At 38.2% G+C, this 24,642-nt stretch overlaps 1 protein-coding gene across 3 annotated transcripts in view; it reads left to right on the forward strand.

Annotated features, from left to right (window-relative positions):
• Nucleotides 1-24,642, forward strand: part of UTRN (utrophin) — a 337,069-nt gene that overhangs the window by 100,788 nt on the left and 211,639 nt on the right. For all 3 annotated transcript variants that reach the window (XM_064413617.1, XM_064413616.1, XM_064413618.1), the window contains 17 exons: nt 1,176-1,321; nt 3,708-3,920; nt 7,704-7,817; nt 8,635-8,790; nt 9,661-9,831; nt 12,062-12,241; nt 13,807-13,941; nt 14,450-14,599; nt 15,953-16,114; nt 16,447-16,575; nt 17,001-17,174; nt 17,755-17,910; nt 19,271-19,441; nt 21,254-21,433; nt 23,017-23,145; nt 23,288-23,458; nt 23,984-24,133. In XM_064413617.1, coding sequence (XP_064269687.1) covers nt 1,176-1,321; nt 3,708-3,920; nt 7,704-7,817; nt 8,635-8,790; nt 9,661-9,831; nt 12,062-12,241; nt 13,807-13,941; nt 14,450-14,599; nt 15,953-16,114; nt 16,447-16,575; nt 17,001-17,174; nt 17,755-17,910; nt 19,271-19,441; nt 21,254-21,433; nt 23,017-23,145; nt 23,288-23,458; nt 23,984-24,133 — 2,687 coding nt within the window. The remainder of the gene's footprint in view (nt 1-1,175; nt 1,322-3,707; nt 3,921-7,703; nt 7,818-8,634; nt 8,791-9,660; nt 9,832-12,061; nt 12,242-13,806; nt 13,942-14,449; nt 14,600-15,952; nt 16,115-16,446; nt 16,576-17,000; nt 17,175-17,754; nt 17,911-19,270; nt 19,442-21,253; nt 21,434-23,016; nt 23,146-23,287; nt 23,459-23,983; nt 24,134-24,642) is intronic.

Consider the following 24,642-nt stretch of genomic DNA (forward strand, 5'->3'; position numbering starts at 1 on the left):
GTCACTGGGAAACTACTTCAACTATTTTCTTCTCCTTCAGGATTTTCTGTAGTTTAGTGACAGGATACTTATATGCTTCTTATTAATTTTCCCCCTATCTTTAAATTGAGCTGGCTTTTGGAGAAAAGGGAGCTGGATAACTCTTGATTCTCTCAAAAATGTTGACTCATTTTTATAAATGGTAGGACAGTTCTGACAGTAAGCTGTTGAAAAGCTACCTGGTGAATCAGAACAAGGCTTAGATTAATTTTCACGTGGGGCAGTAACAAAATTGCTTAGGAATCCAGGGCCAGAGAATGTACATACCACAGTGCAGGACTTACAGTCAAAATCCTGTTTGCTGCAGTTATTCCAATTGGCTGTTTTCATTCTGAAATGCCACTGAGGTGCTGCCTCCTGCTTGGGATGCCACACAAAATTGAACCAATTTTGAGATGTGGTTGAAGATGGCAAACCATACTCCACCCAAACTTTAATTCCCCTTTAACTCTTTCTACATGGCATTTCTCTGCTGGTAACAGGCTGAAAGCTGTTTTTTTTTTTTTTAATATATTTGTGTGGATAAATATATTAAAAACTGTAAAAAAGCAAGCAAAACACAAGCCCACACTAATATGTGTTTTATATATTTATATATACACACACTTTTTATAAATACTAGCTTATATAGTTCCTAGATATAATGTGCATATTTAATTTAATATGGCTATTATATTTGCTATACTATGTTTTCTATATATAGTAGATATCTGTGTGTTTGTATTTGCAGATAAGTAGTAGATATGTCTAAGGCTTAAAAATGCAAAATACTAATTTTGGGTGGTTTATATATTTAAAATAGTATGGATTATTCTTGGTATAATAACATATGATTTAAATACTATTGATTCTACCACCCCACCCACCCAAATAGATTTAGGTGCTTAAGTATATAAAAAGAATTTCTGAAAATGGGATTGAGTTTGTAGAGTTTCTGGAAGATAGTAATTGCATATTTGTTATTATATTCTATATGCCTGTATGTTATATATTTAATATTTTTAGAGGAAAAACAATGCTATCTGTTGAAGAGTTTTTTAGCTCTTGGCAAGTTATGTTCACATCTCCTATGATTCGGGTTCAAGTGCATTTCCTTACTTTGTGTTTTGTTCCCTTCCTCCTCTACATGGTACCAGAGGCAGAAAGGCAGCCGAGCCGGGAGTACGTGGAGTCCCTGCAGCAGCTGAAGGATGTGCTGAGCGAGCTGGAGGCCAAGCAGCACTCCATTGCCAGTGGTCTGAGCGAGCCCAGCAAGGTGGAGAGTGCCCTGCAGCAGGCAAAGGTAACTCTCACTTTGGCACTGAGTAAGGAGGTTATCCCACTGCTGTCACCCTCTCTTCTCCTGCCTTGCTTTCAGTGGGGTAGCTAACACTGCTCAGAGGGGCGTCAGGGATGTGGATGTGGAACCCACTTTTGGAAGTGGCTTGCTGAGTTATCAGGCTGCTGAGGGACATGTCCAGGGGAGGGCTGGGTATCTCTGAGCCTGCAAGACTTCACAGCTTCTTGTGCTGCCTGTGCCAGGAGATGGGGCTGAGTGCTGGGACTGCTCAGCCAGGGGAGAAGGACCTCAGATGGCCTTAGTGGCTTCCCCAGGCACTCTGGTGTGTGTGTGCCTTCTGTGCTCAGAAGTTGCAAAATAAATAATAGAGCCCCAAAAGCATCCCACTTCTAGTGGCTGGGTTGGATCAGGTTGATGACCTGATCCAAGGTCTGCTTCTCTGTTGCCGAGTGCAGTTGTAAGGAAAACAAGGAGCTGGAGCTGCACCTTCCTGACCCCATGACACCACAGTCATGCCTGTGCCTGGCCTGATTCTGTCCTTGGGAGGCCATGTCCCTCCCTGGGACAGGGTGATCACCTCTGACCCTGTACTTCTCTGGTCTCCAGTCTGCCTATCAAAGGGAAACAGTGCTGGTGAGCCTTAAAGGTAATTGATACAAAAATCCTGTCCAGTAGAAACAATATTTTGTTTCCTGTTGTGAGCTTATAAAGTCGACAAAAATTTATAGATGACAGCTCCTTTGGAAATACCAGATACTGGGGCAAGGATGGACCTCTCTCCAGGGAGAGAATTCTGCATCTCCAGTACTTTTCCCCCCATTTTTTTTCCCGTTTGCTTGAAAAAACTCAAATACTTCCCTGCCTGATCTACTGCCCTCCACATACAGAAGCATGTAGTTTTCCCAGTGTGGTGGCCTAATAAGGCTGTAGGTGGAGGAGCTCTGATTGCTGGGTGCAGAAGAGCACCTTTTCTATTATATCCTTCTCTATTTAGCAGAGCAATGATTTTTAGAAGTCCAGTAAATACAAGTGTTAGTGCTTTGGGATTGGTTGAACCAGGAGATTAAAACAAGCTTTGATTCTTGGGTTTTCTTGTTAGTGTTACTTCTGTTTTGTTTAGACTTGATGGAGATTTTCTGGTCCGTATGCTACGTGAATTGCAGTGGCATTTAGCCTTTGGAGGCTTGTCTTTTCCTGCCTCTGCCCAGTTTTCTTCAGAGACTAATTACCCTGAAAAGACATACTCTGCTAGTGTAGGTGCTTTGAGGTTAGAGTGTGATAGGAGAGGGGAACAAACTGTATGTGAGGAGCTGCTTGTGGAGCCTGGGATTGCTCAGCTCTCTCTGCACTGTAGCAGGCACTGATAAGTGCTTCATCCCTGGTCTCCTGCACAGAAAGCTCTTGTTTTCTAAAACATACATTCCTCTTCCCAGTCTCATTGCTACCTCTCTGCCCTCCTGAGAGGAAATGTACCCTTTCCAGGAAAAGAAACACAATAAATGTGAAGTAGATTTGAGAACATGAACATTTTAAAAAAGTTTCTTCTTCAGTAAAAATACAGCAAAATATGTATGTACACATCCTGTTTGTACATATTAAATGTATATACTAGAAAATTCCATTAAATTAATAATAATTTCATGCATTCATTGTGAATGTCTCTTAAGCAAATTTGATGCACAGGAATCAAAATTATGAGTTCAATGAAGTAGCAGCATTTTTCATGTTTTGGCTTATATCTTTAGCTGTTATTTTCCATATTAGTAAATTAGCTCTTTCAAATCAAGTGACTCTTTATATCAGCAATGTCATAGTGAATATATTCAGAATGTATACTCCCTGTAGGTATATATCCCATCTGGGAAAGTAGTTTTCAAAACAAGTATCCAGAGCTTTTTTTTTGCAACTAAGAAATTATTTCACTTTACAAAACTTGGAGGAACACACACCGCCAGTTTGTGTGTGCTTTTAAAAAACAAACTTGTGGTGGTATGAACGTACTGAGGTCCTGGTCTGGCTGCGTTGCAGTTTGCTCTGTGAGTGCAGTGTGGCACAGCCCTTGCTTTGTTGACTCGAGTGCCACTACGGTGCGTCACACGAGAGGTGTAGATGCCTGCGCATCTTGAGCTATGAGGCCAAGCTTTGCCACCCCTTCTGTAGTCTCTGCTGCTGCACCAGTACAGCAGCTGAAGGTTTTGCTGTTTAAAAGGTTGTCTGGACATCTCTCCTTCAATAACTGCTGTAACTGGTGTGTCGCTCTTCACTGAGTCTGCACGAGTATCACTCTTCACCATCTGCACAATGAAACTTTTGATGTACTTGAATTTGTATGTGTGTACCTATTGTATGGCTAACACTGGAAGGAGACTTTTTTTTCCTTTTGTTATAGACAGTTTGTGAGACACTGGAAGCCCAGAAGCCCAGGGCAGATAAACTTGCTGAAGAAACAAAGGCTTTGGAGAAGCATGTGTCTTCGGACATAAAAAACATGTACACGCAAGAGTTCAAGGATGTGCAGGGACGCTGGGACAAGTTAAAGTTCAAGATTTCCAAAGATGTTAAACTACTGGAGGAAATTATGCCCAAGTTGAGACTATTTGAGGTAAAATGAAAGGATTTTTTTTTTTTGCTTACATAACTCAGTTGCTTTATAGACCTTTCTTTCTCGGTGTTCCTGCAGGAGTCCAGATGAGACTGATTGAAAAGCAGAATTTTGATGATCCACTAGTCTAGCAGAGGCTGAAAGCATATATAGTATATTTGTAGCAGCATAGAAGTGAAATTCTAATGTGTCCAGGATATTATTTTGTCTTCTGACAGAAATGCTTTGCACTTAAAATTAGTGTCCCTCTCTTTTTATAAGCAAAGGTTAGGCTAAGGTCAAGGATATGCCAGCTGTGCTGTTAATCCCAGTAGGGGCTGATGATCTTCAGTGTGATTGGTGTCAGATGCCCACTAGTCTTAAAGTGTAATTCCATGCCTGCTACAGAAAACCTGCTCCTTCAAATAAGGTTTTGGTGAACAGCCATGAAGAATTAGTACAAGGACATTAGGAAAGGGAGTAAGGAAAATGCTTGGGTATAGTGACTTTTCTAGTTCCAGCCATGGCCTCTGAAGTGACAGGAAGGACAGTTTAAAAATCAAGGTTTCTCGGCCCTCCTACCTATTTTATAAATATATACACATGCCTATGAAATCCTTGGAGACAGAAAATCCCACTATTCTGAGAACAGAATTATGTCCTGAGCAAGATTCTAGAAAATTTCCTGTTATATTAAAAGGAGCTACAGAAGCCAAAAAAGACATTATAGCAGAAGAAACAACGGAAGCAATTATTAAATAGTTGCTTTATTAATATTAAGCTATTACTGTAATTTTTAAGTTACTGAAAATGAAAGACATACCTACTGATGCTATCTCTTGAAATACGGGGCTTACATTGTGTTGTCTTATGAACTGTATTTTTGAGTACACAATTCTCGTGGTTTTTAAATGTTTTGTAAAGTTGTCAGTGGATGGACAGTTATGTTATATTCCCTGAATTTTCCTTTGGTACTTTTCTATATTGAGATTTTTGTAGTCTAATACTGTATAAACAATAATGGCAGTCTGGAACAAGTTGAATAAAAATGCTATGGACAACATTGGGCACACCAGGATGTAACTTGTACTGCAGGAAAGATTGGTACGGCAGCCTTGGTGTATGGTCCTGGTGCAGACACCAAACACAAGATTAGTTTGGAGAATGGCTGGGCAGGATCTCCTTGGCTAAAAAGGAGTTGAAGCACCTGGCTATTAAAGGGGAAAAAAGTGTATGTCAGTGCTGGGAGGACATATGGCAACTATTAGTTTATTTTTAATGTTTGTTTTTTGGTTTTTTTTCCCCTCCTAAATCCCCTTTAAAAAATGATGTTTCCCAAAACAACACTCCTCATATTTAGGTTTTTGAAAAGAAACAGTGTAAATATTTTCATTTTAACAGTGAGCAGACAGGTGCACAATGACTAAAATGCTCTTGTTAGCCTGATAAGTATGCCAGTGGCATATCTGCCTGTGTGTCCTGCTGCTTAGGTAGTTCTGTTATTTGTGGTGTGATACAGGCTCCCCCAAGCTGACAGTGCATGCATTAGTGACATGAACTGGGAGTAATGTTTTACTAGGAGACTGTAATACTCATGTGATGGGAGGAGTAGACAAGGCTCATTTTATCAGTTTTGCATCTTGTTTTTCCTAGAATAAATTTTCTTTATCTTGTATTCTGTTATCATACCTCTAGTAATGTATGGCTTTCTGTGTCTTTGCTTATGTATCACTCTCAGATCTTTTAAATCTGCTGCATGGCTGTACATCATGTGGTTTTTCTAGGAGTTGAACAAGTTAAGATTCAGCATATTTAATCTTTGTTCCTGCCTGGAATAAATGTAAAAAACTGATCCTGAAGAAGTGAAGCTCTATAAGGAAGACCTTATAGCAGCATTCCAGTACCTAAAGGGAACCTTCAAGAGAGATGGAGAACTTTTTACATGGGCTTGTAGGGACAGGACAAGGGATAATGGGCTCTTAACTGAAAGAGGGTAGGTTTAGATTGGATTTTAGGAAGAAATTCTTTACTGTGAAGGCAGTGAGACACTGGAACATGTTGTCCAGAGAAGCTGTGGATGCTTCATTCATGGAAGTGTTCAAGGCCCATTTGGATGGGGTCTGGTGGAAGATGACCCTACCCATGGCTGGTGGGTTGGAACTGAATGATCTTTGAGGTCTAGTCCATCCCAGACCATTCTATGACGAGGATCTTCATGTCTAAAAATTGTGAACTCTTGTACATCAACAGCCTACACTGGTTATTTGACCACTGATAATTATTTACCTGTGCCATGCAGAAGCACTTACTTAATTAAACTTTGTAGGCTTGGTTTGTGATTCAGCAAGTTATTTAAATGTGTCTAACTTTGAGTAATCCCATTTAATTCCCTTCAGCTACTTATGTAAATAGCTTATTGTAAAAATGCTAAATTAGTTGTGCCTTGTCAAAGGGCAGCCTTTATATATATTTTTTACACTAAGCTATGGTTCACTGTTAAGCATCATAGGTCTGTTTTTTTGAAAATTATTTTCAGGCTAATCATCTGCAGGAAATTCCCCCAAAATGGAAAAGGAATGAAGAAAATGTCATGACTTTGACCTCTAATGGTAGCATTGATCTAAAAATAAACATGGACTTAGTCTAATGGGTTTTCATTAATGCAGACATTATTTGAGAAACAGTGTGTTACATATTGATCCTGAAAACACTGTTAGTGTAAGGTTTTTAAGAAAATGAAGTGTATACTTTCCTCCTCTGTGACATGCAGAGTAAAAGGTGAAGCTGATGAGCTGTGCTGTGATGAAGATTGTGTCAGGATAGATGACATCTATTAAAAACTCCAACCAAAGAGTCACAAAATGTTGAGTGAAGGAAGTCCAGCTATATTAATAAAAAATGTCAGCCACCTAAGTCATTTGAACCAGGGGAAATAAGATCCCTCTTTGTGTTGTGTGTTGGTTTTGTTTGTAAGGATGATTTGGAACATCCGTGACTGCATGGGAAGGAGATGGCAATTCTTCTGTCTCCCTCCCTTCCTACCTCATTGCAGGGTATAAGGCAACTGCCATTTGTTAGATCACGTAATTCTGAAATTGTGTGTGTTTATTTTTTCCCCCAAGAGTTACTCTTGTGAGTACAGTATTGTACTACTGGCCTCAAACATCTATGCTGTTTTTTTAAGATTTTAGTGGTTTGTCTGATCCTCTGTTTTTTTTATGTTTGTCTTGCTTATGCAAATGGCTTTTCCAGCATGGTTTCTACCTGAAAAGTACATTTACCACTATCCACTCCTCTTTTCCATATATTCTTATAGGGCCCTCTCTTTTCCTTCAGAGTGCAGTTTTCAAACAAGTGTGGAAACAATAATTCATTTTTTTAGTCATAGTTTTTAGGCATATTTCCAGCCTTCAGCCAGGTCCTTCATGTGAATAGTAACCACATAATTCTTGAAGCCATGCTCTCCTCCTTACCTGAGGAGGAGTACACCTCCGTACTTTGGTGTGATAGTCTGGAACAGTTCAGTGTCATTTAAACCATGCTCTTGGTCAATGGAAGAATATCACTATTGTGAATTTAATCTCATAGAGATTTGAGAAGTGGGAAATTTGGGATGCCCCTCTTCCCCCCAGAAAGCCCAACAAACAAACCCAAAAATTAAACAAAAGTTGGTCTGATTCGAAATGAAGGCAATGCCAGCAGCTTGTAGAACACCTTTTGCAAGCTGCTGGAAGTTGAAATGCAACAGCCATACGTTCTTCGTCACAGAAATGTATCAACTGTTCCTTACTATATTTGATTTAGACTGACTCTAAAGTTGTTCAGAAGTGGATGGATGGTGTGAAAGACTTCTTAATGACAGAAAAGGCTGTTCAAGGGGATACTGAAGGACTTCAAAGGCAACTTGACCAGTGCACAGTGAGTTTTGCTTTTATAAGGAGTCTTTTGAAATAACAAGTAGTATCTCTTCTTTAATATTTTGCTTGTATTATTAAGTACTGTTCATAGCACATTAAGACCACCAGAAAAATTGTTTTATCTTTCTTCAGGGCATGTTTGAGTTGGTATCTTTTTTTGCAGCTGTAATATTTTGTGCTTTTCAGAGGTCTTCACTGTAGTTATAAATATTTATCTACAAGTTGGAATTATTTGCTCTGTTAAAGGTTCATATATTTTTCCCAATTTTTTGTCACTATGGAATTGAATCTGTGGGTGAAAAGTGCCTTCTGCATTAAATTTCCAAGGGTAATAAAAGTAAGAAGGAATTAACTGATGAAAGTCCTAGAGATTAAAATTTTGCAAGGAAGATTCCTGGCTAGTCAGTGTCACAAAATGATCATATTTATGTAGAATTCTGTCTTATAGTAAGTAGTTACAGTGTACCTTCAACTGTTTGTTTTCAGGCGAAGAATATAAATTGAGGTACACCAGAAATAGAAGAATATTTAGTGCATGTAATCTTCAAACTTGTGTTGTTTTGATGTTGATATTTGGCATATGAAAATGTTTACGCTGTGTGTGGCAAGCTGTACTTTGTTCTTTAGTTGCATACTTCTGATATTTTGAATCTCTGAAGGATTATTTTAAGCAGTCTGGTATTGATCTGATCACAGTATTGATCTGCTCCAAAAACTTATTCTGGAATAATGAAAAGTTGCAAAATTATTGATACTGTTATAAATTAATGTAATATCTTGCTGAAGAACAACATTCATTTTCTCTGATACGTGTTCAGGTGTTTATCAATGAAATGGAGACAATTGAACCATCACTGAAAGAGATGAAAGAAGTAGAGGCTGCTTTAAGAGCTCAGCCTATTGCGAGCATAAATACTTGGACAAAGTCTAGGCTAGTAGACTGCCAGACTCAGTGGGAGAAGCTGAGCAAACAGGTGAGTTCTCCACATGTTGCTAGTGCTTGCTTGTTACAGCAGCTGCCTGGTTGTGTGGCATTGTGAGGAGGTGAAGCAGTGAAACAGTGGGATGAGGATGTTTTACTTGTTTTACTGTCAAAGTAGCTGAAGCCCAACTTGAATACATGTATTTTGTGGTACCTGACTGGAAGGAGCAAAATAAACTCTATAATAGTTTGTAATTAAAAATTAATTTGTTCACTTGGCATTATGCTGCTCTTTCTGGAGAGTGTGGGAGGAAGATCTGACCTCTTTTTCTTATGTCTGAAGACTGGAATATTATGCTGTCCCTGTATAATTATTATTGGTTTCCAAGCAGCTTTGAAAAATAAAAAGCTATAAATAGGCTACCACTCCAGTGTATTTGGTTGTTTCTTTTGGGTGGGAGCTTTCTGCTGTCAGTAGAAACATATTTATTTTGTTGCAATTGCTGATGAAAATCTGTGCTAGAGAGCCTTGCTGTTGATATAGAATCCAGAGTATCTGGGTTGTGGAAACAAGTGAGGCCTGAAGAGTGTTTTATTGCTCAGTATAATGGTATATCTAACTATATGATACTTGTAATCAGAAGAGGATTTTATTCTGACTTTTTCCAGGGATTGTTACCAGTTTATGTTCAATAAAGGGGAAAAAAAAAGGTCATACTTCTCCTTCCCTCACTTTTAGATTTTGTTGATCTGCTAAAAAGAGTTCATAAGTTTGTGCGTGCATGTAAAAATGCTTTGTTAATTAAAAAGGCCTGAAAATATTTTGGTAGTAAAATATTATAACAAAGACTTGTGGTTTTTCACATGTACAAGGACATTTAAGTAACAAAGCTGCTCTTTCTTCCTCCACCTTGGATTCTAGATCATTAGTCAGAAAAATCGCCTGTCTGAAAGTCAGGAAAAAGCTGTAAATCTGAAGAAGGATTTGGCAGAGATGCAAGAATGGATGACCCAAGCTGAAGAAGAATATTTGGAGAAAGATTTTGAATACAAGTCCCCTGAAGAGCTAGAGAATGCAGTAGAGGAAATGAAGGTCAGCAATGCCAGCTCATTGTAGAGGTCTGATTAAAGAGAAACATAACTTAACAGCTTTTGAGGGTTGACCATTTATGGAATTATATTTGTGGAAAGGAGCTCAGGTCATGACAAGATTAGTGGTATTTTTCATCTTTGCTTTGTGGAATTTTTGATTTTTAAAGCATAAACTGTAAAAGCAGATGTTCTTTTTGGCCATGAGGGATAGGGAGTTCATAATAAATAACAGCTTGCTCTGTTGTTGAGTTAGGCTTTTTATGTATGGCATATTAAACATTAGGAATATGGGAAAATTTTGCAGGAGACAAAGCTTGAGAAAGGTATAGTGTTATCTTTTATTTCTATCTAAATTAGTGGTTGTGAAAACATTCGTCTGCTTCTATCCCTTGGACCTCAGTTTCTTGTCCCCTAAATATTGTAACTCCACATTTAGAAAATAACTTTAAAATAGGTATGTTGTAAGGTTATCATGTGTTCATCATCAGTTGCAAACAGTGATTTTTTTTTTAATATCATGAGTTGGAAGAGATCCACAAGTATCAGTGAGTGATATTGGTCCCCACTTGTTTTTTGAGTGTGGTGGCCAAGTAAAAGGAGAGGAAGGAGATATTTTTGTCTTATTAGAATATTGTCAGTTGAACAGATAATTTTCTTGGATATATGTACAGAGTAAATTGTTCCCTGCTTTTTAATCTAAGAGTTCAGTCATATCTTCATAAATATTTTTATTTGTGTACACTTTTTAAATGAGTATCCACTATACTGTTACTTGATGGATGATTAGAAAAAAAATTCTCCCTTACAAGTGCTTTAACAAAGCCATTTGAAGTTTTGAATTGTCCCTTTTGAAGGGCTTTTCTGAAGCAGTCCTTAACAAGAGTTTTAATATATTCATTTCCTTTGAAGCCGCTTGAGATCACATAGTCTGACAGCTGGCTGAACACAAGCCAAGGAAAGAAAGAGCCTTCTTTTCATTGGCAAATCTGTGAGACTTTTAGTACATTTACCTTTGTCAAATCCAGATTATATTATGTATATTATGACAGTTATGTCAGTGAGCCTGTAAGCTTATTGTAACACTTAAAATGCCCTTTCATTTGCAGTAACAATATTATCCTGGAACTACTTTTAGGACAGGGAAGAAGCACTCTCTGGATTTGGCTCGTTTCTGCATATGCTCTCATTTGAACAGAGAGTGGAACTCTTGCTGACAGGAGGAAATAGTTTAAGGAAGAATAAGTTTAAGATAAGGCTGTGTGGTTTTTGAAAATCCTGCCATAAAATATATTTCCAAAATTTTCTATTCTTTGCCCTTCTATTAACCGACTCTTTTATTGCCCTATGTTTAGAAGACATCTTGAAATATACAAAAATTGTGCTAAATTCTACTATGTAGTGCAGTGCCGTATTTATCAGAGGTATTTCAGTTTCATAAAATTGTTCTTGAAACCTGAAAATAAAGATAGAGAACAGTCTCTGTTTCTGAAGCCTTTTATTTGTTTCAGCAGGGAGACTCAGACTGGTCTGCCTGATGTCTTCCAGCTATCCTTCTTCCTCAGTTCTGGCTAAGGCAAAATTTGACAAGTGATAATACAGTTTCTCCAGACCTGTGTGTTGGCAGTTGTACTATCCTTATCTTGTATATGTGTTGCCAGGTTCCTCTTAGTGTAGTTAGATTGAAGGAATTCTTCTAGCTGTCCATTTTCTGTGTTCCTTGAGCACACCCAACAGCTGTGAGGGTGGTTCCAGCTTTGTAATTGCATGTGTCCGGGGTACTTACGTCATCCTTCCTGGATAAATTTGAGAGATAGTTACTGAGGTCTGAGACACGTCACTTCTGTAAATTCACCCTACCTTTTTCTTCCTGATATACTCGTTTTTAGCAAACATCTATTTTTTTTCTTGCTAATTTGTTTTTCATATTTGCATGATAACATAGAAATAGCACTGAACTTAATTTTCTTTTTTGCTTTGAGTCATGAGTTTTTTTCAATGAACAAATCATGAATGGTAAATAGATCCGTATGCTTAATAAAACAGGATCTTTCACCACTTGCTAACATGACCTGAATTCCATGCAAATTAGTGCTGTATTTTGTTGTGTTCAGGCCCAAGAAATACATTAGCAGCAAGACCTCCAATGTGAAACTGCTTATCTTTGATTTGAGTGGTGAGTAGCTGAGTGTAAGGCAATTGAAGGTTGATAGTGTAATATGTTTTTTTGACAGAGAGCGAAGGAGGATGTGTTGCAGAAGGAGGTGAGGGTGAAGATTCTCAAGGACAACATCAAGATGTTGGCCACCAAAGTGCCATCCAGTGGTCAGGACCTGGCGACCGAGTTGAATGTTGTGCTGGAGAACTACCAGCTACTGTGCAATCGGATCCGGGGGAAATGCCACACTTTGGAGGCAAGAATGATAGCTCTCTGCTTAGAAATATCTGTTCAATTCCTTTATTGATGTTCTGGATGAGGGTATCAAGTCTACCTTTAGTAAATTTGTGGATGACACCAAGTTGGATGGGAGTATTGATCTGCTGGAGGGTAGGAAGGCTCTGCAGAGGAGTCTGGACAGGCTAATTTGGTAGGCTAAAGCCAAAGGTATGAGGTTCAACAAGACCGAGTACCAGGTGCTGCGCTTGGGTAACAACAACCCCATGTAGTGCTACAGCCTGGGGAAGGAGTGGCTGGAAGATGTCCAGTGAAAAAAGGACCTGAGAATGCTGATACTCACCCACAGAATGTGAGCCAGCAGTGTGCCCTGGTGGCTCAGAATGGCATCTTGGCATGTGTTAGAAATAGTGTGGCCAGCAGGGCTGGGGAAGTGATTGTCCCTCTGTATGCACTTGGTGCTGGTGGGGCTGCACCTGGAGTGCGTTGTCCAGTTCGGGGCCTCTCACGAAAGGAGGACATTGGGGTGCTGAGAAGGGCAGCAAAGCTGATTGGAAGGTCTGGAGCACAAGTGCTATGAGGAGTTCCTGAGAGAGCTGGGAATATTTCGTGTGGAGAAAAGGAGGCTGAGGGGTGACCTTATTGCTCTCTATGACAGGAAAGTGTACCCAGGTGGGGTTTGGCCTCTTCTCTGAGGCCAGTGACAGGATGAGAGGAAATGGCTTCAAGCTGGTCCAGAAGAGGTTTATGTTGGGTATTGGGAAGAATTTCTTCACAGAAAGAATGATTAAACGTTGGAATGGGCTGCCTAGAGAGGTGGTGGAGTCACTGTCCCTGAAGGTGTGTAAGGCAATAGTGGATGTGGCATTTAGTGCTATGGTCTTGTTGCCAAAGTGGTGTTTGGTCACAGTTTGGCTGGATGATTTCTCAGATCTTCTCCGACTTAAGTGAGTCTGTGATTTTGTAAAATGAAGGCAGGTGGCACACACCGGAGTGGAGAAGGACACTGAAAATTTCTGAATACAGTAGCTTCAGCATAAATGCATTTTACTCCTTTCCAAGATTACTTTCCCTTGAAATGATGTATTTGGAATCCATGAGACACCATCTAGCTTTGTTTTTATAATCGTAAAATTTGCTTCTGCAAATAAGTGAACTTGTCTCCCAGATCTGATACCGATCTTTGTGTCTTCTGAAATGTCAAAAAGGAATTTACCAAAAATTAAAGGTCAAAATCCAAAAATAATTAGAACAACAGATAATGGTCTGGGGTAGAGTGTATGTGTCCTGTCTTTCAAAAAGGATCAGATCTATTTTGTTACATTCTTACATAGTTATATGAATCTTTATATCAGTGATAGTTTTAACACAAGTTTACAGACTGTTGTGCTCCTTTCTCTGTATCTTCCTGATAGAGATGCATGTTTTTGTATCTAGGACATACTGTACTGTGACATGTAACTTAATATTTTCTACTTCTCCCTTTTAGGTGATTTCTCAGACATAAATCTTTAAGTTGTTCATAGGGTATGTGAGCGATGCCTGGCATTCTAGGCTAATGTTTTTCTTTTCCATTGCTCCTAGGAGGTGTGGTCCTGTTGGATTGAACTGCTTCAGTATCTTGATTTAGAAACAGCTTGGCTAAACAATCTGGAAGAAAGAGTGCAAATGACAGGAAATCTGCCTGATAAATTGGATGCTGTCAATGATGCTCTTGAGGTATTATAATGATTCTATCAGATGAGTAATTTTTCAGATAGCTCTGTTTAAAAAAAACTAAAATTCTGCACTTCAGTAACATACTGAAATGTGCTGAATATTCTGATTCTTCACATTATATGAACATACTCATCTGAATTGAAAATGGAGATTTGTAAGATTCTCCACCAAAAGTGGACTTCTACTTTGTGATAGTGCCATACTGTGATAAAATTGTATGCTCTCTCCTGGCCTGTGTAGATTGGTTAAGTCCTTCCAGGGTTTTGTAGTAGTATGAAATTATGAGAGTAGGCAAAAAGTGCTGTGAAGTTTAATAATTTAAGTAAAATCACCTCTGTGGCATAATGCCATGTGCCATTATGAATTAACTGATAATGATAACTGATTTATGCTTTTAGAGCACTCTCAAGGCAGTTGTAAGTGTTAAAGTTATGTATACAACCAGATTTCCAGCTCTGAAAATACAGTAATGTTCAGTGTCTTGACCTTTAAAACTTTTTCTAACTAGTCCCTGGAATCAGTCCTGCGTCACCCAGCTGATAATCGAACCCAGATTCGGGAACTTGGGCAGACATTGATTGATGGAGGGATTCTTGATGACATCATCAGTGAAAAATTGGAAGCTTTCAATGCCCGCTATGAGGAACTGAGTCACCTGGTAAGAACTTGGGGTGAGGATTGAAGTAGACTGGATTTTTTCAGCTCAAGTTTGAAATTATTCTTCTTAGCTGAATTCAAAGATGCCAGACTGCAATAGAGGAAAAGAATAAATAGAATAGCATCAGTGGTGTCAGCTGTTTTCAATTGGTAAAAATATCCAAAGAGCAAGATGCTTTTCTATTTTTCATTACATGAGTGAAAGTTGTTTTGCAAGCTTGCACTGCAGGGATGCCCTGGTATTTTTTAGCTGATTTTGACAAAAAGACAATTCTAAAATCATGGAACAGCTCAATATTAACAACTTAATATTGCCTTGCTACTGCCATAACTACTGGTGATTTTCTCACTAACTGTAAAATGAGGAGTGTGACATTTTCACTCCTAGGAAGAAGTAATGCTGAAACAAAGAACAGAAGGAAAACATTCTTCTCATTACTTATCTACTAAGTTGTCCTCTTCCTCTTCTCCTACTTCAGTCTAGTCTTTTATAGATTTAATAACTAGAGGAAGACTAGCTGTATTTCTGGTAGCACAGGTTTGAATTTGTGTTCTGCTAATACAGGCCCCTGCCAAATTGTAGGATGGGAGTTTTCTGTCACTGATGAAAAATGTAATGACAGAGGGAATTTTAGTTCATCCTCATTACAATGAGCGACATGAATGCAGTGCCCTCAGCTGGGGGCTATGTGCTGGCATTTAAGTTAGCATTGACTGCTGCTTTTCCTGTTACAACAGGATTGTCATATAAAAACCTGTTTGCTTTGGCAGCTGCAGCCCTGAGCTTTTGACAGCTCTCCACATCTGTGTGTGTGCACATGCACAGGTCTGTGCATGCACGTGCTGATAGAAGGGAATTCGTGTTCCTGTACAGGTAGTGACATTTCAGATGCTGTTAAAGGAAGAGGCAATAAAGGGAAAAAACTGTCAGCTTCTGTTTTGACAGTATAACCAAATGAGTTTATTGTTTTGAAAGGAAATGTGAGTACTAACAATGTGAATATCAAACAGCATTGATCTGTGTCTAGAGTGAAATTCCTGTTTCCCATTGAGCAGCTGGTTTTTCAAACTGGTGTGGTTTTAACAGAACACTTTCTTCCTGAGGTAGTAGGAGAGGTGTGTTTTTGGTAACTCATGTGTATCTAGCAGCAGAACCCTCCTTCATTCCACTGTTTGTCAGTTACTGGTTCAGAAGCCACAGCAAGCTTCAAAAAGTGCTGCTTTCTAGGATTCTTTTTAGCCAAACCTCCAGGCGTAGGATCTTTTCTGGTCTGTCCTCCTTGTTTTGAGGAAGTCTTCTATGATTTGTATTGAATTATTGCTGCATTTTGTCTTACCTTTCTGTCCTGCTCAGGCGGTGAGCCGACAGATTGCCTTGGAACAACAGCTTCAGACCATGCGAGAAACCGACCACATGCTGCAGGTCTTGCAGGAAAGTTTAGGAGATCTGGATAGACAGCTGACATCTTACCTGACTGACAGGATAGATGCCTTTCAGATGCCTCAGGAGGCCCAGGTATTTCTGTATAGCCCTTCACTATAAAACTTTTGAAAATATTTGATGATAGTGCTCAGTCTAGGCTTAGTAATAAATTTCAGTCCTGTGCTGATGCAATAGGTGTTATCTTCTGTAATTTTGAGTGGGTTTTTTTTTAAGAAGGTTATCTTGAATAACAGCAGTTTACAATTTAGCAAGCTGTCACCAAAGGCAGAATATTTAAAATAAACCTCGTGATGTTTAAGTTTTACAGGTTAGATTTACTTCTGGTGGGTGGTAAGAAAGTTCCCCTTCCTCTCTCTGCAAGCAATTTTGTAATGTGTTTTTTTCCTGCTTCTGTGATATGGCAGAAAATACAAGCTGAGATTGCAGCTCATGAATCCACCTTAGAGGAGCTGAAGAAAAGTGCTCGCTCTTTCCCGCCTGCTTCTCCTGAATGCAGGTCTCCCCGTGGTGGAACTCAGCTGGATGCTTTACAGGTAAAGACATGAGAGTCACCCTTACACACTGCTGTGTCAGCCTGTAAATTGTTTGGTGGAGTCAGATGGACCTCAGAAGAAAATAGTGTGTACTTTCATAAGGAAACAAACAGTCATAAATGAGTTGAACAAGGAAACTTAAATTTCACAAATGTCATAGGATAAGTGAAAAAGTCAGCAAGTCTCTGTGTATGAGTAGAATGGGTATTTTCAAAGCGTATGATACAGAATTACATCTCTTGCACCTCAGGTAGAGATAAAGAATAGGTGATGGCACCATTATTTGCCAAGCTGAAGTTCCATATATATTGATTTGTGGTGGCATGATGGGTTATAATCTGTGGTGTGATATTATTTAAAGGTTATTTTTTGAAGTGCAGGTACTAATTTTAAACAATCTTTCAACGTAATATTCCTTAAAACAGAGAAAGCTCCGTGAAGTGTGTACAAAGTATCAGCTTTTCCAGAAACCAGCCAATTTTGAGCAGCGCATGTTAGATTGCAAGCGGGTGTTGGATGGTGTAAAAGCAGAACTTCATGTCTTGGATGTGAAGGATACTGACCCAGATGTAATCCAAGCTCACTTGGAGAAGTGCATGGTATGTATCCAATGTTCATGACTCATGCTAGGGGGTGCTTCTTTTTCTTCTACTTCTTGTTGCTTAAACTCTTTCCTTAAAGCAAAGCAAATTTTGCTTTAAGTCATCATGGAACTATTGCGGCTCATTGGAAAGTGCTAACAGAGCATTGATAAGTAAAAACCTCATATTCTTGTAGGACATAAAAGCAGTGGGCTGTCAATCATAGATATGATGGAACAGCTAAGTTTTATAAACTCCCCCTGCCTGGTTCATCTTTGTTCTGGAGAAGCATCACAGTCACTAGTATTTGAACAAAACAAATACTAAGATGAAGTACAGATCACAATATTAGCCTTGGAGTAAATGCTGTTAAATTATGGGTCTCCCTAATTTTTGAAAATAAAAACTAGAATAAAATATTATCAGGATATTTATCAGAACACAATATCATCAGGAGCTGGGAATCTTCTTGTCAGATATTGCTGTTAATTAATAAATCAGAGTTTAAGTGCAATTTGAAGTTAAGGTCCTCAAAGGAAGCAGAGTCAGAAAACCTGCACTACAAATTGATCACCAATATACCTGTTTGTGCTTTTAGAAACTCTATAAGACCCTCAGTGAGGTGAAATTGGAAGTTGAAACTGTCATCAAGACAGGAAGGCAAATTGTACAGAAACAGCAGACGGATAATCCTAAAGGGATGGATGAACAACTGACAGCACTGAAATTTCTTTACAATGACTTGGGGGCACAGGTAAGAAAAATTATTAAATGTATGAATATTTGTCTGCATGTCATTTCTCTTCTTTGCTGTTAGATGGTGTTTTAAGTTTGATTCTAAAGCTGATAGTATGTAGGCTAGTTGCTGCATCCAGGAGCAATCAGTTTGAGATATTAAATGTTACACACACCGCCCTGGAGGAGAGGTAGCCTTGAAGAAAGGAAGGCTCACAGAGTTTTGATTGCCCTGGCAAAGCTGACCAACCATTCATTAAAGTCCTTTAAGACAATTGATGGTCAGATTGTCATGTGAGAAATGTAAGTCAACCTGAGGTTTTTTTGGGTGTCATGATGGTTTTGAATTGTAGTGCATCTAAATAGTTGCTCTCAGTGTGAAACAGAAAATGCAGGCAAACCTGTATTTCCCATGAACTGCATTAAATATTGCAAAATTTTCTTATTAGGTGAATGCTTACTTATCCAAGAGAAGTGTTTAAAAATGGTTAAACCCTTACTGGGCAGGTAGGACTCTCTACTTAAATTAAGATGGAATCCCAAGTAGATTTATGTTTATTCAGTGATCCATGAATTAAGCTGGGGGTAAAGATTACAGTGTTGGAGTGTCTTGGAATGGGTCCTAGGAAATATTTTGCAGTTGAGAATTTGAGAATATCCAGGAAGCTGTGGATTCTAGAAGGCACGTAGACAAGAGATTAGGAAAAGGTAGAAAGGCAAAGTTACTTGCAGTATAGTGTTACAATTTTTCTTTCTGAGCAGAGAACAGAGCACAATTTTTTGAAATGTCAATTGATTCTGACTATGATGCTTGGAGTTCTTCTCAAGTCTTTGTTTAACTCTTACCAGACTAATTGTGTAACTGGTGTGAAATGCAAATTATTTTACTGCAACAAACATCAAATTTCATGTTTATTTCACTGATGTGTTTTTAAGGGCAGACTAGATTTTCAGTGAAATTTTTCTTTACGATTTTCTGCTAGGAAATTACTAGGAGGAATTGAATTTTACCTGTGTTAGGGACTAGATTCTACAGTCCTTGAGTTTCAGCTAAAGGATCAAAATAAAGTGATAGACATCAGTTTGGTGATTGCTAGCTATAAATAAATTGGTATACAGGTTTCTTTATCTCCTTTAGAAGTATCTCAGTTTAAAATTATTTGTATATATTCTGTGTTGTATAGTAAGATACAGATACTTACAAAACTTGCCTTTTAGGGTCCTTCTTTAAAGCAAGACAGTTTTAAGATACAAGGATTTTATATATTTAGGTGGATATTTTAGCTGGCTAGCACTTTCACATTTACTATATTTTAAAATGTATTTTTTAATTTCTTTCCTCTTATTTTTTTTTATTTTTTTTTTTTTTATTTTTGTAGGTAACCGAAGGAAAACAAGACCTGGAAAGAGCAACTCAGCTGGCACGCAAAATGAGGAAGGAGTCTGCCTCTTTGTCAGAGTGGCTGGCTACCACTGAAGCTGACCTCGTGCAGAAGTCCACTTCAGAGAGCTTGCTTTCTGATCTAGATTCAGAAATTGCCTGGGCCAAAGTAAGCATGCTTACTAAATATTGGTAGAAAAAATTTCTGACATTATGGCAGTACTATGTAGAAGTGGCTGTGAATTTAAATCCCTGTAACTTCTTAAATCTCCCACATCCTGAAATTTTAGTAGAGTCAGTAGTTTATGTTCAGTACCTTACTGAGTCTGATTGATCTGTTTCGTCTCAGGCATTTTGCATCAACCTTAAATGCCAGTGAAATATTTAAGATATTGCTACATACTTGGTACTAATGGGTATTTAAGATTTACTGTATCTCTTCCACATTTCACAATTATAATATTCTTAAAATTATCAGCAAATATAATTCTGGACTGGATCAAATATTTTACTAGTAGAGCAAACTGAAAGTGTATTGAATGAAAAGTGCATTCAATGAAAAATTGAGTTTGTAACTTTTCATTGAAACAGCTTTGTCTTCAAAATTGTGACTTTGCAAAATAAGAGGCTACTGTAATTCCGTATTTTCTTTCACTTACAAATTGAAGCTTTTAATTGAAACAGGCAAATGTGTTAGTTTCTTCAGTGTAGTTATATTTTCTCACTCTGTAGAAATTTGGATATTACTAGGAGTTGGTAGCAAGTGTCAGTTGATACAATTCAGCAGTACTGACTTTTCCAGTTTTTGTTTTCTGTCACCTTTTACTTGTGGAATGGGTCTGTCTGCAGTCTTGAAACTGGAAAGCTCACCAAATTCCAAACTCATCTAATGTAACCTGTTCTCAGGCATTTCAACCAGGATTAGAAATTATTAGTGCTAGGATTTTGCTGTGGCAGTATCCCCCAGATTCCTCTCCAAACAAACTTCTGAATCGTTGGAAGTATACCATACATTTGTAAGCCATGCAAGTAATGACTCTCATGCTGCACCACGAGGAGGACAAGTTCTATATGCTGCATACAAAGTTGTCCTTTCTGTTTTCAAGTTTTCTAGAGGCAATTTTAAAATGTAGTAACTTGAGTATTTGTTTCTGTTTCTAAGATGATAAGTTATGATAAAATAATAAGTTACTTAATAGATAGTATGTTCAAGGAGCTCCAGATGCTGGCTGTGATTAAGTGTATTCTTCACCACACTGTACACTGACATCAAAGAACTTTCTAAGTAGGCAGATATCATCAATAAGAATTGGTAATCTTGTATGGCAAGAGAGGACATATTGCTTAGTTTGCATGTCAGCATTCATACTTTCAAAAAAGGTGTGGTTTTTAGATTAAAAAAAACTGTTTAAAAGCAAAGATGACTTGGAAAAAAGGGTAGAGCTAAAGATACATATATTTAAATTTATGTATTATATAGCCACTGAATTGAACATCTGCAGTTATGAGTTGTGATAGTTTTCAAAAAAATATTTAGCTTTGGCCTACCATGTTTCTCTTTGTTGCCAACTGTAAAAGTACTTTAATAGGAAAAGATACAGAGGATTCCAGAGTGTCTCTTAGAATTTGTGTTTTATGCTTTACAATGCAGAAAAAAGCCTTTTAAAAATGGATTTGCAATGTAATGTGATGTATTTGCATTACCTGCATAATGAAAAGAAACGGTGAAGATGATCTAAGATAACAAACCAAAAGAGTCCCTAAGTTGTTCAGGACACTTATAGCCATTGTGCTCTCACTCTCTCTTAACAAATGAGATCACTATCTACAGAGAATCACTGTAAACAGAAGGCAATTGCACTTGGTGTAATTCTTTCCACAAGTGAAGGTCATCTACAATATATTTATTTCCTGTGGAGGTAAAAATTTTCCTCCCTTGTGTTGGGGAGCAGTGTACTTTTAATGGCTGAACCTGTTTCAGAGTGTGCTGAGAGAGCTGGAGAGGAGGAAGGCTGATCTGAAGAGCATCACAGAAAGTTGCACTGCACTCCAGTCTCTGGTGGAAGGGAGTGAGACTGTCCTGGAGGAGAAGCTGTGTGTCCTTAATGCTGGCTGGAGCAGAGTTCGAACCTGGACCGAGGACTGGTGTGACACCTTGTTGGTAAGTTGCACGCATGAGAAATATTCAGGGTAGCTCTCCTTCCACCTCTTAGGAGCAGTTGGGATTTTCATTTGTCTCACTTTACTGTAAAGTGAAGCTTCCATGCTGCGTCATGGACTTAAAAGAATGTGGAATGGATATCTGTTTATGCTGTAGATGGAGAGGTAAGTCATAAGGAAGATGGAAAACTGGGCACCTGCATGTGCTGCTCTTTATTGAGCCTGAATATTCAGCCTCTGTGCCAGCTCCAGTTTGTGTTGATAGATTTTCTTGAGATCTGGATGTTGGCTATTTAATGGACAATGGATAACTTCGTAGTGGTGTTCAGAAAAGCACTTCTGACTGTGTCAGCCTATTGCTCTTTGGTCTTGGACAGACCATAACTGCAAGTGTTCGAGTATGGCAACAGCATCTCTTTGGCTGATTAAATGAAAGTCCAATCATATTATACACCTAAAGCTGCTAATTAAGCTAAATGGACATGAAACAGTCTGAAGCTGATACTAATACGAGACTGATGCTTTTATATAAATAAGATAGTTTGGTGTTGAGCTGGTTATGACAATCAACTCATATCAGGGACCTCCGAAGGTGGGAGTTGTGGGAACTTTACTGTATACATTGATGGTCAGCCCTGTGCCTCCCGTCCAGTGCCTGTTGAAGGTGATAGTGTTAATTCTGTAATCCAGTTCCATTGGATTAGGAGTTGTCAGGTAGTTTACCTTTATGTGTAAATGCTTTAAGGATGATCCATAACTAAATACTTCTAGATTATGTTCATATTACATGTATTGTCTATGCTCGCTATATCAATATCAAGAAATTTATAGCTCCATGTAGCAAAAAAACAATTTAACCTTACAAAGCACAATCAGGCCTTCTATCTTCTCTCCTCCCTTTATTTAGTTATTCTAAACGAGCAGATCTTCTCTACCTTTTTGTTTTGGTGAAAACAGATTGTTACTTCTCTGAATCTGATACACAAAATAACATTACATCTGTCTGGGACACCCAATGTTATGATATCTGACTGCATGTGAAAGCAGACCTAATAAAGAGGTCTACAATTTTGTTACTTAAGTTGAAGGAATATTTTAATGCAATCAGTAAACTAACAAAATTTGATTGCTATAATTTGTAAGTTTGGCATAATCCTTTCCAATTAAAAAAACCCGAACAACCACACACAGTGGATACTTGTACCTGCTAGTGCTGATAGAAAAAATTGTGGAATTTTTGGTTGTTGTAATACATTGTCTATCTTTAGTTGGACAAACTACCTCAGCTACTTCTATTTCCCTTTCTGTGAATTAGAAATTAGATTATCAAAGGGTCTAGAATGAAAATTGAGTTTTTGTAAATACTATTAAAGATCAAAGGTATGGTCTGATTTTCAGTGTTTCATTCCAAAAGTGTGTCCATAACACTATTTTTTCAATCTCCTTTCTACTCATAAGATTTTGGCAAGATTGTTTCATTTGATGGTTTTTTGAGTTTGTGGGGTTTTTTGTTATTGTCGTGGGGATTTTTTGTTGGATTTTTAGAAGTTTCTCATATTCATAAATTTTGTCATCTTTTTCCAGAATCATCAGGGCCAGCTGGAAATTTTTGATGAAAATGTTGCCCACATAAGTACTTGGTTGTATCAGGCTGAAGCCTTACTGGATGAAATTGAGAAGAAATCAGCTAGCCAAAAGGAGGAAACTGTGAAGGTAGGAAATGTTGAGTCATCTGTCAAAATATTACCAGTCAACTCATGAATTCAGAATGATGTCAGATTTACTTCCTGTTTATTTTTAGATGTCTCTCTCCTTGCCTTGGAGATGACCATTTTAATTTTCTTTCACTTGTTAGCGTTTAACATCTGAGCTAGATGATGTCAGTCTCCGAGTGGATAACGTCCGTGACCAGGCTGTCATCTTAATGAACGGTCGGGGTGTGTCGTGCCGGGAACTTGTTGAACCCAAACTGGCAGAACTCAACCGTAATTTTGAGAAGGTCTCTCAGCACATCAAAAGTGCCAAGGTGAGGGTGAACGAGCCCCAGAACCTGCTTGGGACATCAAGGAGATGGCAACTGGCTGCAGTGGATAGGTCAAGTTTGTTAGAGCAGCACTTTGCTGCTTTTGAGTTCTCTTAAGTGCAGGTATTTGTATGTGAAAAATAGACTGATTTTTAGACCAGCTGCTTTTTTTACCTGAGTAGCAGGTGATGACTTGTGTTCCATGGGAAAACTTACATCCAATTTTCTGAACAGTTGTTTGTATTGCCGTACATATTTGTGAGCTACAAAACAATACCATAAGCTAATGTGGTGGGAGATGCTTCATTTATTTTGAGAACAAAATACTCAGATTGAAGTTTAAATGTAGAAACTTGTTAATAACTACCAAGTGTATTCAAGCTATCTCTCAGATCATATGACTCTTAAATTTTTGATTTATACTGATATCTAATAGTCTTGCAGACTGATATACCTGTTCATGAGGGATTGTATGGGACAGCTCAGACTAAATGTTCGGCTTGACCAAGGTTTTATTTTGCTTTGCAGATGCTTGTTGGACAAGAACGACTTCCTGTCACGTCAGAGCCCCGTGAAGCTAGGATGGCTTTTCTAGACCTGGACAAATTTGAGAGTGACATACAGAATATGTTAAAAGTTGTGGAAAAGCATCTGGAGTTGAATGGGGGAGATGAAAAGGTTTGTGAGCAATGTAAAAAATAAATAATGTCCTATTTTGTCCCCATGTTCCATTGCTCCAGATTTTAAGGGGGAATTCTGATGAAATGTCTTTAAGGGTAGAAAAGGAAGGGAACTATTAGATTGTTGGATACCCTGCACAATTTCCCAATACTTTTCCCATAGCTATTGCCTCTTGGCTGCTGGGCTGAGTGTAACTAATCATACTTGAGTTGGTATTTTCATCACAATTTTATAGAATACAAGTAGTGATTTTTGTTTATCTATCTTCTGTCTCCTACTCAAAGTAGCTCTTTGTAAGAAATCCCTCCTGTATTTGAATGATGTTTGAATGGGGTTCAAATTTAAACTGGCATGATAAAATGAATCAGTGCATAGGCCAGGTCAGAGGATGTTTGAGGTAAAGTGCAAGTAAGAGTCTTGTCATGTGGCTCTATCCTGGAAGTCCAAATAAAAGCTTTGAACAACATTTATTTTCTACATTCTTCTCTAGACTCTGCTATTTACCC

The sequence above is a fragment of the Passer domesticus genome, chromosome 3 (genome assembly GCF_036417665.1).
Source record: "Passer domesticus isolate bPasDom1 chromosome 3, bPasDom1.hap1, whole genome shotgun sequence".
Lineage (NCBI taxonomy): Eukaryota > Metazoa > Chordata > Aves > Passeriformes > Passeridae > Passer > Passer domesticus.